The 18,634-nt window shown below is 41.0% G+C and overlaps 1 protein-coding gene across 1 annotated transcript in view; it reads right to left on the reverse strand.

The window, feature by feature from the left end:
• LOC149300743 (CCR4-NOT transcription complex subunit 10-A) overlaps positions 1-6,141 on the reverse strand; it is a 42,269-nt gene extending 36,128 nt beyond the window's left edge. The window contains exons 1-4 of the mRNA XM_089484856.1: positions 6,120-6,141; positions 5,129-5,223; positions 4,649-4,810; positions 3,953-4,103 (exon numbers count right to left, since the gene is read on the reverse strand). Coding sequence (XP_089340982.1) covers positions 3,953-4,103; positions 4,649-4,810; positions 5,129-5,223; positions 6,120-6,141 — 430 coding nt within the window. The remainder of the gene's footprint in view (positions 1-3,952; positions 4,104-4,648; positions 4,811-5,128; positions 5,224-6,119) is intronic.
• Between the last annotated feature and the right edge of the window lie 12,493 nt (positions 6,142-18,634).

Consider the following 18,634-nt stretch of genomic DNA (forward strand, 5'->3'; position numbering starts at 1 on the left):
CACCAGGACAGGCTCTGACACACCGACACCCAAACACACACCCTAGGACAGGCTCTGCCACACCAACACCTATACACACACCCGGGGACAGGCTCTGCTACACTGATAACCAAAAATACACAAACAGCAGGACACAATCTACGTCACAGACGTCTACATCAGGATGGATTTTTCGCACTGCATTGTCGTTAGTGTTTTTGCCCCTTGTGTATTGATGCCCCTGCTGCCCATATATATTAATATTAGCCCCAGTTGCCGATAGCAGGTATAGATCAACACATTAACACACAAACCAATCTTTGCATGTATAGATCAACTGAAATTCACTTGTGATCTCAGCACTGAAGGTATATTTCAAATAAACAGAATCAGACATACAAATCCTGTATTTGCAGGTATACAATAGTATATGAAACGTAGCATTGCAGGTATAGATCAAATAAATACATGGAAACAGCATTGCAGGTATTAATCAACTGAATAAGATATACAAACACTGTATTTCCAGGTATACATAAATAATGTATGGAAAACCAGCTTTGCAGGTATAGATCAATTGGAATTCACATAAAAACACGTAATTAAAAGGCATATTTAAAACCCCCTAAATTACAGGCATAGATCACAGGTTGCACACCCCAAAGCCAGCCCTGGCGTCCACACTGCCCACACAGCCATCACACTCCTATCATACCAGGTCAGCCAGTACATGCTGGTACAGGGTGGCTGTAAGAGATGTGTACACCCCATACTGCTGGCAGCATCAATACACAAGGGGGGCAGCTAGCTAGGTTTCAGCATGTACTGGCTGACTTGGCATGATAGGAGTGTGATTGCTAACAGCAATCACGGTCCCATCATGCCTAGGTTCCAGCACTTACACACCCAACCAGTAAATGCTGGAACCTAGGCATGATGGGACTGTGATTACTGTTAGCAGTCACACTCCTATCATGCCAAGTCAGCCAGTACATGCTAGTACAGGGTGGCTGTAAGTGATGTGCAAACCCCATACTGCTGGCAGCATCAATACACAAGGGGGGCAGCTAGCTAGGTTTCAGCATGTACTGGCTGACTTGGCATGATAGGAGTGTGATTGCTGACAGCAATCACGGTCCCATCATGCCTAGGTGCCAGCACTTACACATCCATGCTATCACACACACACTCATTCATTCATTCATATACTCAGTCATTCACAGATTAATTCCCTCAATCACGCATACTCATTCAAACACCCTCCCCACCCCCTTACCTGCACTGCAGCTCACAGGCGCGGCCTCCCTCTGCGTTCTCTGGTACTGCACAGAGGAAGCAGTACAGAAGACCCTCCCACAGGTAAGTAGCAGGGCTCGAGGTGCGGCCCGCGTAAGATCGGTTGCCCTGGCTGCCGGTCCTACGCAGGCCGCACCCTCGCTCTCCTCCGCATTAAAAAAAACAAAAAAAAAAAGACGGAATTTAAAGTCGCATTGCGACTTTATTCCAAATCCGGCAGGGGGGGCAAGGATTAACCTAGGGCCCCCCCTTGCCCCCCTGTAGCGACGCCACTGGACAGAAGGGTGCCGAGCGGTTGCTGAAAACGACCGCTCGGCACCCCTTGGGCCCCCCTGACTTGCAGAACTCCAGGGCCCGGTCGCAGTCGCGACCCCGGTAGTTCCTATAACTACTGCTGCCAATCCTATAAGACGTTTTGATCATAACATCCTTTTTGGTTGCACGCATAGACAAGTCTACCATCTCACAACATTATGACTACTATTAATAAAAAAAAATATTTTTACCCATGCATGGTTATTGTATATTTAGCATATATCGGTATATTATTAACATACTAAGCTGAATAAAATTTTCCTTTTGATCGCTGCATTCTTGGAATGAAGTCATCTAGTTGTTGGTTGCAATTCTTTACTCACAGCCATCATTAGATTTAGTTTAGGCATTTTTTTTTACAATGCTATGCAACAAAAGAATGGCTTCCACTAGTTGAATAACAGTTCTGATGATGCGTTATTAAATCCATACATACATACATATATATACACATATACACCAATATTGAGAAATGTCATCATGCAGAATAAGGTTTCCATAACTGTAGATGGGGCTTCTACACAGATATAAGCAGTTACACATATAAAGATTAAAGTTGGCACATGTGTTAAGGCTCAAGAAATCAAGTGGCAGACAAAAGTGGCAGAAAGGTGCAATGCGGGTTATAAGACATGCAAGACTACGTATAATACCGTATATAACTAGATAACTAGGACATTAGCCATACACATCTGCATATTGTGCTGTGTGCCAATTCCAAAGATGACAAACCATTTCCAACACCTTTTGGCATTTCTGTTGAATATATAATATTATATACAATATACGCTGACACAGTTTGGGAGAGTACATAGTTTACCTGGCTCTCAAAAAAAAAGTTTTTCTAGAGACTCATCCCATTCAAACAAATATGATCAGAAAAAGGAATGTTTGGTAAATGTTACCAAAAGGTTACATTTTTTTTACTTCAACATACAAGATAACAATTGTAAAATGCAGGAAACAGTTAAATGTTTTTTAGATCACTGTTAAAAAAAACAAAAAAAACCTGTGAAATTGGGGCTGATTATATAAAAATAAAAAACAAGTCATGGTTTTAGATTTTACTTGTTTTACATTTGGACCGAAAGCACCAGCAAAGACTATGATGGCTCGATGATAACAAAGCTGCTCAGTCCTAAACCGCCAACTAGAGCAGGGCTCGTCAGTTATGGGTAATCTACGGTTAGATGACAAATCCATCATGTGATCATGGATTCAATGATATCGGCGGCCTCGAGGTTTCAAACCCCGGCCCATAATATCGGTTGACCTTCTGAGACAGAACACCAAATTCCCGGGGGGGGGGGGGGGGGCGCAGCCACCGACATGAACGCATCACTGCTTCCATGAAGACAGACTTTGGAAATGAGGGAATTTATAAAGTAGGGGCAACCGCTCAGTGGGCGTCTATTGGATTTTAAACTATCCAGAATGATACAATCCTTTCCACCAGGTATTGTAATGGCTGAGATCCACGGGCAACTGCCACCAATTCAGTTCACTAACACAGAACTAAGCTCCCTACTACATGGAGGCAGCATAATAAAGAAGAAATAGCACAAAATGAATCCCATCGGCAAATCAACGACAGAATGAGTAGTACTATCAAGAGAGATTTGTAGGGTCAAAGACAGCAAGGAAGAAGCCCCATGAAGCACGGCAGATAATCCAGATATTTATTTAAGGATAATATGATTTATGGGTAAATCACAGGGGGCAAAAAACATCTAACCAGTGTGGGACAGACTTCTAGGGGTATCTGAGTTAATGACAATGTAGGCATTTTAAAAAAGGTGCTGTTCCACCTTAAGACATGAACATATTCTAGTGGCACTTTATTCGTAACAAAAGCAGGCTTTTGAACCTGTAAGTTCTCTCCCGATTATTACATGACAAAAGTCTGGAATTAACTCAATGCTTGAAAATGTGCCACAGCTACAACCTTGCAGGACAGAAGATGGGTGTTTAAAAGTAGTAGGGACGTGGTCAATAGCACCATATTTAATCAGACATGTATGGAATTTACCATATTTACTATAGAAAAGGTTCCAATTTTACTAGAATAAAATCAAATAGTAAGTAGCAGATTCTCTAGGAGAAAGGAACAATTGGTTTGTAAATGGATGCAAAGAACAAAGAGGAATTTAGGTTGCAAGTGTCCATTATACCAAGGGGAAGACATGTTTAAATAGATGGCGCATGTTGGCAATTTGATTAATTTGCACCTGCCCTGTTATAACAATATCTAATGACAAGAGTTATCCGTATTTACACTACCCGGTTTGACTGCACTTTTCATCCTTAATGCAAGTTCTGGCTTATATAAATATATTCACTAAAAAGAGAAGAATACACTTACCGAATGGTTCAATAAATTGGTACAGTTTCTCTCCAATATTAATGGCTTCCACGTGCTGACGCAGGTAATATAATATGACAGCTTGATTATAGTAAAGCATGCTGTTTTCCACATCATCTAAGCTGTCTATTTCATCAACAGCTGAATGGACCTGAAATGGGAGAATATAGCTTAGCAACGTAAATATATATATATCTATCAGCCCCGTTCTTCAATCTTTCATGCACTTGGCCCATACCTCCCATTACACACACACCCATTCCATGAACATGATCACCCGGTGAAACCAATATCCTTTTCCAAACTATTGAACCGAGTAATACTTCAGCTACCCTGCTTTCCAATTAGTTTGACCACAAAAGTATGTCCCAACGGCTACAACTCTCTAAATGTCTCTACCCATCCCTACTATGCAATTGGCTTACTCCATTTTACGTTACCACATCTGTCCTATAAGCCTTTCTTATTAGGACCCCACCATGGCCTTAAACATGTACACGTTACATACTCTGTCCAGTTGAAGTAGGGAATGCAACCAAGAAGTCTGCTCTACGCTTTACTATTATGGACATTACTATAGCGGTTTCAAACCTAAATAGGAACCATTTCCTTCTTTGTTAACGGACTAGGCATAATATTTCTCTCAGGTTCAACGATGTGCATTGGCCGGCAACAATCCAAATATCTATCAATTACTTCATTCCGCAATTGGTTAAGCGTTTGCCTCAAACTGTCCGTCGTGCTCAGGTCACTTTTGAAAAACTCTGCGATTGCAACGTTAAGAATGATCTTGTAATCATCTTTGTTGATTTCTTTTAGTTCCCCGAGATGTTGTAGGCATGCTTCGTAATTTCCAGCCTGTAAAACAAATAACGTAAGTACAGCAAAACAATATTTTCTCACCAATGGAAACATAAAACCATTATTGATACAAAAAAGGCATAACAAAAAAAAGTATAAATCCAAATGAATATAGCAATATTGTTTACAGGAGCTACGATGTCCACAGTCAGAACGTACAATAGAAAAGTATTATAATGCTTAAGTGTTATAATACTTTTATATTGTACGTTCTAACAAAACTTTTGGTTGAAATGGTCTACTTTATTTTTACTAGGTTGTCTATTAGCGTGTCACTTGTTTTTAACGGCCTGCCATTATGACAACATAACCTACCGTGAATGCTTGAAAAGCGCACTTAGACAACTCCTTTTCCTGGTCAGAACTGGCAGAGCAATTAGCAGAGGCTTCATTCTTTTCACACCCTGGCTCTGTAAATTGTTAAGAAGAATCACAATTATGTTTGGCGACACGAGGCTAATAACTAAAATTCAACAAAAATAGACCACAATGACACACATTGTGTGTAAGAAGCACTGCGTAAACTGCTGGCGCAATATAAATAAAAGATAATAAATCATAATCAAAAACATTTCATAAGTCACTGTGGCATTGAGGGTACAATCAAAGTAATCAGTAAACTGTTATTATTGATACCCATCTTTCAGCAGCAGTAATGGTATGGCATTACAAAATGCTGCTGGTTCGCTTGCTCAAAAGCTACCTCCTGACAGCTTCTCCCTGAGCAACGCCAGGTAAGCGCGCATGTGCACGCATTCACACACTTTGCATGATTTCGTAATCTGTAGCTGGGATACACTAAGCTCCCACGGGTACCACGTCAGCATAGAAGCCTGTTAGACAAGCTGCAGTGCCACTCCAATAGAGAAGGAGCTTGGTGGCAATATAGTAGAGGACTCAGAAGTACCAACGCAACTGAACGGTTTGCAACTCACGGCTAGGAGACTTCCCAAGTAATAGACAAAGGGTTTTATTTACTGCAGCATATTAGTTCAATCACTGAGAGGATAGCTGAGAAATCTGATTTAATAAGCTATTCTTCTTGAAAAGCTCATTGAGGCTTGCCCTATGAAATTAAAATGTTACTCAATGAGGTGAAACAGTAGCTTCCGCGTAAACTCCTTATTTAGTAAATAAATCCCAAAGTCAGCATACTAAAGATATTCACATTAAGTCTTTATGTAGGGTTAACTCGAATATGTCTCGACAAGGGAAAGGAGACACAGCCCTTGTAACAATTAAAATCTGGAGTAAAACGTTATTCCCGGTCAGTTTCAAGTACAAAGCGTAATAAAGCTGTACTTACCCCCTGCTTTGTCGGCAGCCATTCTTCACGTTTCTTCAGTACAGTCACTCAGAAAAAAGCTTGCTGGACACAATCCTTTAATCTTATTCAACCAGATATCTCCAGAAAATGGTGTTCTATGATGGAATAACGCCAAGTAAGTATAACGATACTGCAGAATACGGTCATTGGCAGCCTAAGGTACACGATTTTAAAATTAACATTATCGCTATCGTTCCATTCCAACTGAAGTCAACTTTGCCGAATTCGTTTGAAACCGCAGAACCTAAGCTGCTGGAAAATGCGATGGCCAACATTATTATGTTCGTTTTATATATAGCGCCATCAAGGGTAGGCAGGACATAGCAATTAGTGTATGATATAGCAATCTGACTAATAGAAACAACAGGAGAGGAGGGCCGCAACAAGACAATGCTGTAATATTTGTTTACGTAATTATTACAGTAATTATGCTAAAATCTTTTCGTTTACAAACATATTAAAGACCATCACTCAACAATACGAATTAAAGGGTCTATTCACTAGACCGGTCAGCAGAGTCTCAGCTGCTTCACTTCACTTCACGTTGCGACAGTCCATCCCAAAACAACTTCTGTTACAGGAAGGGGTTGGCTGGCCCTGTATAACATACAGTTAAATCAGTTAGACTTCTTTAAAGTCTAATCACAGATTAAGTTATGCATTATACAGGGCCACATTCCCCATTGCTGGGTCACAAACGATAGAGAAGTGAGGGCGTTAAAACCACAAGACCCCAGCAAACTCTTTAGTGAACACAGCCAATTATATTTCAGCAACTCTGCATACCAATAAATCACCGGAAACTCTACAATGTTACATACAGCATCACACAACCAGCAACCCTGGGGAGTACTAACCAACCGTGTGTGTGATTTCCGGTACAAGCATTATTTATACCTGTCACTCCCACATGCTGTCACTTGCACCCCTCCTTTTACAACACGTTCCTAATTCTGATCACGTTTCTATTTATTATGTAGCAACACTATCCGCGAAAAGACCGATTTCATTAAAAAAGGGGCTTATAAAGAGAGCTAACAGCATCAACCACCTTCCAAACCACCTCTCCCCAGCTCTCTGTATCTCAGGTCCCCCCAAACTGATTCTCTCCATATCTCCAGAAGCTGCTAAGCCCCGCCCAAGCCGGTCCAACGGCCGGGCCGCAGCAACAAGCAGATCCTAACCGCATAGAACAGCTCGAGTTCCCCCATTACCCTAACCTACCGGTGAAAAATACCCGTCGGGCGATCAATGCAACAACAATTCCGGGCCTGCGCGCTGACCCCGATTCTGCGACGACATATCCCTGCGTTTCCGGTAGGAAGTACGACACACGCCAGCGACAGAGTGTGTAACTTAGTCTCCGCCCAGTAAAGGATATAAACACTGGAGACACAATCGAGAGTCTGTGCGTGCGGCCAGTTAGTGTGTTTTGTAGAGTAAACAGTCCCTCCCATTGCAGTTGTGGGCAGCAGTATCTCAATGGTGTTAGAGAAGGAGGTAGTGTGTGTTTTGTCCCTTATCTGTAGAAGTCATTGTGATAAACCACAAAATTATATAAACACAGAATTATGCCGTAGGTAGCAACAAACACTACATTTAAAAGTATTTAATAGCGGTAAGAGTGCACCTGTCAGGTAAACTTAATGTGATGGAAGGCATTCTACACCAGTCTCCAGCTATGTACTAATGTGATAATTTTGGGTTATTTACTATTTCCAGATCAATATGGTGATTACAGGTTTCTCTGTATAAAAGAATTGTTCTCAATTGCGTAACGGCTGTCCTGGCCCTAGTCACATTGCTCACGTTATTCTATGTCGTAATGTCTGATTGCAATTGAACTTTACAATGTCGCGCTTGCATCGCCACATAAAACATGCTTCATTTTTGTCAGCACGGTCATGCACACAGTCATGCCTTCACACACACATTCATATACATGTATACTGCCCTTACACACACACTGTACAGACACCTGCCTTTACACACACACATACACTGCCCTTACACACAAGCTTACAAACACAACTGCCCATACACACACACATATATATATATCTATATATATATATATATACTTACACCCCTTTCTCCCCATCTCTTACCTCTTCCTCCATCCTTCTTTCTTCTTCCATCGTCCTGTTGTGGGAGCGCGAGGTCTGTCACTTCAGAACTCGCTTTACTGCTCCCTCATCACTACGCGCCGGCTATTGATGCTGAGCGTGGGGTTAAGACACGCTCTGCATCATTTGCCGGCGCATAGTGATTAGGGAGCAGTAAAGACCTTGAACTCCCTAATGTTGAGCCGAGTAGAGGGAGATTGTGATCTCCCAACTAGTCCTGCAGGCTGCAGCTGCTGATCGGGCAGCTGTGCGCCCCTTCTGAGCTGGTTCCGAGTTTGTTATTTAATTTTTTTGTACAATTTTGGTGTATTACTTATTTTTATTAAAAGTGTGGTTATTTGTTTTAGTTTTAAAGGTGCGGGGGGGGGGTAATTTTTGGTTTCGGCTAAGTGAACCCTGAATTTTTGGTTTCGGTCCAGAATTTTAATTTCGGTGTATCCCTAGAATAAATAGAACTATTTTATTTTTACTTATCCAGAATCCTGAATCTGTAGTCACTTCAGAGGATAAAACTTTCTAGGCCCAGAAATCAGCGAGAGGAAAAGTAAAGGTTTTGTGTCATTTACTTTATTTCAATCTGCATATCTTATTAAAGGCCATATTTGAATGAGTGCGGCCCGCGCACGTATACAATTCTGATGACACCCTTGACAGTTAAAAAAAATCACAATAAAAAAGGTGAATAGGTGTCTAAACACCTTGCGCCCTGTAAAAAGGAGGGCATGATTGACAACCAACTGTATGCCAATGAAGTGAAATGGTGTTCTGATGCAGAGATCCAATGGGCAAAGCCTCTCTATACAAGACCTTAAAATGGTCTCAAACTAGTGATGTCCGGATCATGAACGAATCGTTCATTTGATCCGGTTCTTTTTAGTGATCCGGATGAGTCGGTTCACTAGACTGAACGATTCGTTTGTAACGGTTCAGTCTGTGAATCATGCAGCTGTAACCTGATCCTAGAGCTGTGAGTCATCTGCAGAGCACTCAGACACAGACTCTGGGGTCAGGTTACAGCTCATTAATTCACACAGGAACGATGACTCTTAGAGTCAGAGAGTCGTTCAAAGAGTCGAATGATCCGAAGAGTCGAATGATCCGAAGAGTCGAATGATCCGAAGAGTCGAATGATTCGAATCTTACAGGGATCGGGATCTTACAAGGATCCGAATCTTACAGAGATTCGAATCATTCAGAGAATATCACTGATACCATACTTTTATAAATAAATACATTAATAATGTTCACACTGCCCCCAGGATTTAGATTCCCCTGAGTTTGCCCCCCCTTTACCTATAACTGCACCTACAGTTAACTTTATTAAATTAATTAAATTAACCCTCAGTCATCAGCATAAAATTAACCCTTATACCCCATCAACCATAACTGCCCCTGAAATTAACCGTAAAGATCCCATTAACCATAACGGCCCCTGAAATTAACCCTAAAGACCCCATTAACCATAACGGCCCCAGAAATTAACCCTAAATACTCCATTAACCATAACTGCCCCTAAATTAATTGCATGTACTCCAGATAAATTACCTAATAAATTGGTATGGTTGATGGGGTCTTTAGTGTTAATTTGGGGGCAGTTATGCTTAATGGTGTGTTTAGGGATAATTTAGGGGCAGTTATGCTTAATGGGGTCTTTAGTGTTAATTTAGGGGCAGTTATGCTTAATGAGGTGTTTAGGGTTAATTTGGGGGCAGTTATGCTTAATGGGTCTTTAGTGTTAATTTAGGGGCAGTTATGCTTAATGAGGTGTTTAGGGTTAATTTGGGGGTAGTTATGCTTAATGGGGTCTTTAGTGTTAATTTAGGGGCAGTTATGCTTAATGAGGTGTTTAGGGTTAATTTGGGGGCAGTTATGCTTAATGGGGTCTTTAGTGTTAATTTAGGGGCATTTATGCTTAATGAGGTGTTTAGGGTTAATTTGGGGGCAGTTATGGTTAATGGGGTGTTAAGGGTTAATTTTAGGGGCAGTCATGGTTGATGGGGTGTTAAGGGTTAATTTTAGGGGCAGACATGGTTGATGGGGTGTTTAGGGTTAATTTAATGGTGAGGGTTAATTTAATTAATTTAATAAAGTTAACTTAAGGTGCAGTTGCAGGTAAAGGGGAATGTAAATCCTGGGGGCAGTGATTACCGTATTTGCTCGATTATAAGACGACCCTGATTATAAGACGACCCCCCAAATCTTAATATTAATTTAGGAAAAAAAGAAAAAGCCTGAATATAAGACGACCCTATAGGAAAAAAGTTTTACCAGTAAATTTTAATTCATTTAAACACTTTTTTTAATAAAAGCTATGCTTGAGAAAAATATTTTGGTTTTATTTCCTTCTATTTTCCAACCTGCCTCCTAGTTATGCACATCTGCCCCAGAAGTGCCTTATACCCCCTATATGCCACTGTGCCCCATGATATGCCTTTTAACCCTCTAAATGCCACAGTGCCCCATAATATGCCTTTTAACCCTATATGCCACTGTGCCCCATGATATGCCTTTTAACCCTATATGCCACTCTGGCACTTAGAGGATTAAAAGGCATATTATGGCATATAGGGAGGTTTAAGGCATTTCAGGAGGCAGAGTGGCATTAAAGGGGTTAAAAAGCATTTCACAGAGCACTCTGCCTCCAGAAATGCCTTACACCCCCCATTTAACACTCCCCCTCCCTCTTCCAAACTTACCGGTGCTTCTGAGTTGGGGGGGCGCATAACACAGGAGGATCCAGGTCCCCTGCATCTGAGCCCCCGGTGCTTAGTCCGGGCAGCATGTAGAGCTCCACGCGATATAATCGCGTAGAGCTCTACACGATACAATCGCGTAGAGCTCTACACGCTGCCCGGACTAAGCACCGGGGACTCAGAAGCACCGGTAAGTTGGAGGGGGCATAACACAGGAGGATGCAGGTCCCCTGCATCCTCCTGTGTTATGCCCCCCCCCTCCAACTTACCGGTGCTTCTGAGTCCCCAGTGCTTAGTCCGGGCAGCGTGTAGAGCTCTACGCGATTGTATCGTGTAGAGCTCTACGCGATTATATCGCGTGGAGCTCTACATGCAGCCCGGACTAAGCACCGGGGACTCAGATGCACCGGTAAGTTGGGTCGGGGGTTAACACAGGAGGATCCAGGTCCCCTGCATCTGGGTCCCCAGTGCTTAGTCCGGGAAGCGTGTAGAGCTCTACGCGATTGTATCGTGTAGAGCTCTACACGCAGCCCGGACTAAGCACCGGGGACTCAGAAGCACCGGTAAGTTGGGGGGGGTTAACACAGGAGGATCCAGGTCCTCTGCATCGCTGCGGGGGATCTGGATCTTAGTCTCATAATCAGACCTATTTGAGGTCTGATTATAAGACGACCCTGATTATAAGACGAGGGGTATTTTTCAGAGCATTTGCTCTGGAAAAAACCTCGTCTTATAATCGAGCAAATACGGTATTAATGTATTATTTATAACAGTATGGTGACATTCTCTGAATGATTAGAATGCCAATGAAGGCAGAGAGTCGTTCAAAGATCCGGATCTTACAATGATCCGGATCTTACAATGATCCGGATCTTACAGTGATCCGGATCTTACAGTGATCCGGATCACTGTAAGATTCGGATCCCTGTAAGATCCGAATCTTTGAACGACTCTCTGCCTTCATTGACATCACTGGAGGCAGGGGGGAGGATTCATAATGAAAGGGGCGGGGCCAATCGTTAGTGTGCCTGCACGGAGTTACTGGAAAACAGTAACTCCGTGCAGACACACTGAGTGATCCGAAGATCCGGATCATGAATCGGATCATTTCAGTGAACGAATCGAAATGATCCGATTCACTTTAATGATCCGAACTTCCCATCACTATCTCAAACATTAATGGAGATTCTTCTCTGCAGAGCACATGGCAAATCAGTTAGGACATTTGGTCACCTTCCACTCCCTCCCCCAGTGCAATGTCCTTTCCCTTTTCTATCACCTTGGTCTCTAAGGGTCACTGGAGAAGATAGGTTACCAGGGGAGTGTCCAGGAGAAGGAGGACTTATTGTGTTTATAAAGTCCTGCCAACTCTCTCTCTCTCTCTCTCTGAGTCTGCGTGGAGATGATCACAAGGGAGTGGTAATTGTATCACGTGTTTACAGGCTTATCCTGCTGTTTCTTTGTTATTTCCATTCAATCAATGAATAGATAGTTTGGTAACAGCATATACTAATTTATAGTAATTTGTATATGTATTGTTAGTTTGTTTAGCCTCTCTTAATAAATATTGTTAATTGCAGAAAACAAGGAGTGTGGACTCTGACTTTACACTCAATAGTTAGTGGTTATTGATAGCATAACAGTGTATATATATATATATTCATACATTAAATGTTATTCAGTAATCACAGTAAGATACAGACACGTTTTTATATTTATAACATTTGGCGAGCCAGGTAATTATTTTTTACTACTTTTTGCTCACTTGCAAGGGGGGACAATCCAGTTTTCTCCAGATACAAGTGAGCTAAAAGGGACAAAATAACCGAACCGATTTTGTTTTATTTGCTGGAAGCGTTTTCTGCAATACGTCTCGGGCCAAGACGTGAGAGATCCTAAGAGGCAACCAGAGTGAGACGCAATTAGTAAGCCGGACATCATTTCTGGAGGATCGAGTTTAATCCAGACCGAGGATTCAAAGTGGGGTGCACACCATTTGATTGCCTGCAGTCTGAAGACACAAGTCGTGTGAGTAAATTATAATTTGTTTTTTGATATATAAGAATGGAAATTGTAGCACAGTATGCAGAAGCTAGCACTTTTGACCCATTAATGATGGAAAATGAAAATGAATTTAAACAAATGCATAGTTTGTGGTTGCAATGTGAGAAAGAGAATTGCAGAGTAGACAATAAGAAGTGGTGCCTGAATAAAGATAGACTGAAAATCCAGAACTGTATGAAGTTGCTGAAGTTATTGAGGAATCAGTTGAACCGTATACTTGTGGGGCACACTCCTGTGGCCTCCATAATAAACAACACAAGTAAATATAGTGATTGTCCAACCTGTGGATTAAATGGAGATTATGTAAACACATTAGAGGACAATTACGAAGCGAGAGGAGAGTTGATATCATCCCTTAGAACATGTTTAGCCACGCAAACCCCAGTTGCTGTATGCAGCCAGGAGGAAACATGTGCAGAAGAAGAAGAGGCACAAAGTATTGTAGAGAATGAGAACCCAGGAACAAACATAGGAAACCGTATACTGGATGAGCTAGATAATGGTGGTATTCCTGTATTAACCCCTCTTGTAACAAAGCCAACAATACCACATTTTATGGACCCTTTATCTGTTTCACCTAGTGTTAAAAGCAGGACATCTGCCACCCTGCAAACTGCTAAAATTCTACAGCAGCAGGATAGAGATAAGGTGATGAAACAGCTGATAAAGTTAAAGCCCCTCTTTCCCCCATATGACTGCAAAACAGATGTCCTTTCAAACATGTCTAATTTTGAATCAGCAGTTAAACAATATATGCTCTCTCCTAAAGAAGCATGTATGATTCTTAAAATGTGGGCCCCAAGCAGCATTGCATGTAGATTGAATCCACCCATAAATGGCCCTATTAATCGAGACCACGATTGGTTTAAAGATGATAAATGGGGTACAGAGGGAGACAGACTTAGAGCTGTCTCCAAATTTGTAACAGGAGACAGAGATTTAGATAGTCATTCACTTGCTGAGATGAAGGTGAATTTACAAGATGATCCGTGGGTTTTTGCTTCCAAATTCGAGCAAGTCTATCGGCTAACCCACCGCATTCCACCAGATCAAACCCCTCCTGATCTATTGCAATACCTGGTAAAAAAATTCACTTACTTAGACCCTGGAGTGCAAATGATGGCCGAGGAAAAAGATACTTTGGAAGGGGTATTGACCATCATAGGGAAGGCCAGGCAGAATTTAATGAGGAAAGCAGTCATAGGACAGTGTAAGGTTGCGATTGTAACTACCAATGAAGGGAAGCAATCTCTACCTGAGATTCCCTTCAGAGGTATTTGTTATTATTGCAATAAACATGGTCATAGACAGAAAGAATGTAGGAAGGCCAAGAGAGACCAAAGGGTGACTGAGGGATGGCATGTTAGTCCATCCCCCTCTTGGTCTGTCAAAGAAAGTGATCAAAGAGGATCTGTAAAGATGAAAAGAAATAACAGTCCTGAAAAGGCAGGTCAGGAACATCATTCTAACCCTCTGCCTAGGACCAATCTGTATGGTCCGGCGTGGGAGGCTCTGAGAATGATGGCAGTACAGGGAGCGGTTACTAATGACCACAAACTGAAACCAGGGGATGAGGCTCCTCTAATTTTATTTTCAGATTGACTAGCACTGGACGATATGGTTCCTATTTGTAAAACATTAAGGGACCATTCCGGACGTCCATACGTGCATGGTATTATGGCAGGACATCACACTAAGATTCTGATTGATACAGGAGCTTCAGTGACATTAACCGATCTACCATTAAGTCCTCCTTCTGGGGCGAAAAACACATTTCTTGTAGGACTTGGTGGCTCCCAGTTTCAGGCATTTCTTATTCCACAAGTGACCTTGACTTTAAGTGCTCAGTGGAGTAAGGAAATACTGATCTGGCAAAGTAAAAACATTGAAGGTACCATACTGGGTGCAGATGTAATGAGAACAGAAGGAATGCTGGTAGACCTTTGCAATAATGTTTTGTGGAGAGATATGCAAAACCTGTGTTCTCTATTAGGAATACAGCAGAGATTTCATATACCATATCATCCCCAGTCATCCGGTATAGTGGAAAGAATGAATCGTACTCTGAAGTCCAGGTTATCTAAAATGCTGGTACAATATGGCAAATCATGGGTTAACCATCTCCCAGCAGTACTCATGGCTATCAGAGCTACACCCTCTAATGCCACTAGGTGCTCTCCATATGAATTAATGACAGGGAGAAAAATGGCACTAGGCCATCCAGGTGAACCACAACTTTCAACTCCACTGAGAGAATCTGTATCTAGAGACCAGTATCTCTCCCAAATTCAGGAGCAATTAAACTAATTGCTTCACTTTGCTGCCTCCAATATGGCCCCAACAGATTGCAAAATTTTATGCACACCTCAAACTCTGTTTGAGAAGGGGGGATTAGTAATGATTAAAAATTTTCTGACAAATTCTCCCTGGGATGCAAATTGGGAAGAGCCCTATGCAATTCGAGACACACTGGGCACAACAGTTCTACATGTACAGAGGTCTAACCCCAAAAAGGCCAGAAGGCAGCCTGGATATAAGTGGGTGCATGTAGATCAGTGTAAATTATATAAAGGGACTTGTGCTCCAGATACAGAGTTAACTGCTAAGGATTGATGCTTCTGCTTGATCTTTTTAGGTGCTCGAAGTATGACAACGTGAAATAATATTCTAAGAAGAATGAAGCTCAACATCTTTCCAGTCATGTTGCATTTCCTTAAACAATTCAGGACATGTGAATCCGATAATAATTCCCTATTGGAACTGAATGCAACTCCATCCACTCAGCAACATAATGGAAGTTATACAGATACCAAAAATGAATCTTCCAATACTTGAACTTAACACAAACTCATTTGACCAACATCCTGAAGGCAATTATACTAGAAACAGCTCTTGGACTGATCTAGGCATCACTCCACCCTCTCGGGACCGCAGAGGGAAATACGCCCATGGAATGAAAGGATGGACTAAAATATGGAGTGGTGGCAATGTATATGATCTGTGTTTATATGTAATACTCAGTGCGGGTGTGGGGTGTTGTTAAAAATTGATGGGGACATTTTTGGGGAAATAATTATATTCTGGGATTATGGGTGGATAACAAGGGCAATCAAGATGATTGGGAATGTAAAGGGTCGGTTTGGGGAAAATGTACTGTAGTTTTAAGTGGTAGGTATGTAAAACTGACTGATTGGTTAGTGTCTACACATTTCAAATTTCTACACATTTTCTAAATTGTTCCAGAATTACCTATACTATAAAAAGAGCTTTAATAAGGTGGGCAGAATGGGTAAAAGTAGATATAGAAGAGGGATTGTGGACACAGTTCTGGGAGGTGTAGGGCCTGGGTTGGGTTAGTGAATGCAGTAGACATAGCCAGTATGACAGCAGCATTATAATTGTTAACTGATACTTCTTATATTGTGTGTTTCTGTAGTATGTATTGTTATTCAAGTTTGTATGTGTTGTTACCTGAAGTCATTGATTGCCAGAGTATATCACCTCCATTATGGAATGCAAATGGAAAGAACTCTGTGAATAGCGGGCTGGGCATGCATACATAGTAGATACGCTGCGAGGTACGCTCTCCCTCTTGTCTCCAGTGGGTTTTATAGAGTCCAGGGGTCTCATCCACTTCATTGTCAAAAGGAGGGATGTAAAAAGGAGGGCATGATTGACAACCAACTGTATGCCAATGAAGTGAAATGGTGTTCTGATGCAGAGATCCAATGGGCAAAGCCTCTCTATACAAGACCTTAAAATGGTCTCAAACATTAATGGAGATTCTTCTCTGCAGAGCACATGGCAAATCAGTTAGGACATTTGGTCACCTTCCACTCCCTCCCCCAGTGCAATGTCCTTTCCCTTTTCTATCACCTTGGTCTCTAAGGGTCACTGGAGAAGATAGGTTACCAGGGGAGTGTCCAGGAGAAGGAGGACTTATTGTGTTTATAAAGTCCTGCCAACTCTCTCTCTCTCTCTCTCTGAGTCTGCGTGGAGATGATCACAAGGGAGTGGTAATTGTATCACGTGTTTACAGGCTTATCCTGCTGTTTCTTTGTTATTTCCATTCAATCAATGAATAGATAGTTTGGTAACAGCATATACTAATTTATAGTAATTTGTATATGTATTGTTAGTTTGTTTAGCCTCTCTTAATAAATATTGTTAATTGCAGAAAACAAGGAGTGTGGACTCTGACTTTACACTCAATAGTTAGTGGTTATTGATAGCATAACAGTGTATATATATATATATATTCATACATTAAATGTTATTCAGTAATCACAGTAAGATACAGACACGTTTTTATATTTATAACACGCCCCTCCCACTTTAAATATACAGTTAAAAGATCAAATATATAAAAAAAAAATGTCTTTTGCTGTTGTTTTGTTTACTTCATTTAATTCATAATAAATGACAATGCAAGGAGAAAGACCTATCTATCCTTGAAATAACAATACATAATTTATATGAATAAAAATGGAAAAGGGGAATCATTTGTGATTTTTATCACATCTCCATGAAAGCGATATACGGAAATTCTTACAGCGTACATTATATACATTATTATTTTTATCTGTTCGCTGATTAGCTTACACTTTATGATTACTTTAATTGTCACTTTTATTTTAAGGGTGTTACATAAGTATAAGTTTAGTTTTTGTTAATTAATACACAGTTTACATCACTTGGTCCCTTCTATTGTTATATTGTAATATATGTTATATTGCTATTGTGGGGAGTGGATTCATTTTTCTATTGGTTACATTCATCTTAAGTACTGTCCATTTGACTTTGCAGGAAGAACAGCTTTGTACCCATTTGAACCTGTCTATCAGAGGAGTTTTAACAGTGTGTGTGGCTCGATAACTCTACAAAAACCCCAAAACACATGCCCCAGTGGTGGACAATGCCACTGATCTACCGTTTTCTTCCTCTTCACTCGTCTTTACGTAAAGTAAAATCTGTAAGGCGTAGGAATTGGATTTGTGCTTAGATCCCCACGCAACAGCACCCTTGAAAGTAAAGCTCAGATGGAGCACATTCAAAATGCAAGAGAAGTAATTAGTTATCTCTAATGGCAAAAGCCCAAAGGAGCCTTTCAACAAATAAATAATGTTTTTTATTTTATATACGGTATATATATATATATATATATATATATATTAGTTTTGGTACATTTTAGTCTATTTTGATGATGGTCACCTATCGGTCATGATCATGTGCATTTGGTTTTAAGACTAGCTCTGAGATTTAGGGGGGATTTACGTGACACTCATTTTAGATAAGTCTTTGTGCATATTACTACAAAGGCGGCTAATCCATTACATTGGTTTAGCAGGGATTATTCCTAAATGGATAAAATCTGGTTCTCTGTTAAGTATTAACTAAGCACTTGTTTTCAAGGTTTTTTTTGCATTGAGGGTATGTTTTAAACAGCAAAAGACTACATAGAGAGCTCTGCTAGCAAAATGTTACCATATAGAAAATGTAAAAAAGCACATGAACAATGCATATTTTAAATTTTTTTTTACATGGCATTGCTTAGGTTGACGAAGCGTCCCCATTTTAGGCAGGTACACTGACAGCGATGTCTGTAACTGGT

Source organism: Sceloporus occidentalis, unplaced genomic scaffold (assembly GCF_023333645.1).
Source record: "Sceloporus occidentalis isolate IW3139 unplaced genomic scaffold, rSceOcc1.0.p SCAF_23, whole genome shotgun sequence".
NCBI classification, from domain to species: Eukaryota; Metazoa; Chordata; class Lepidosauria; order Squamata; family Phrynosomatidae; genus Sceloporus; species Sceloporus occidentalis.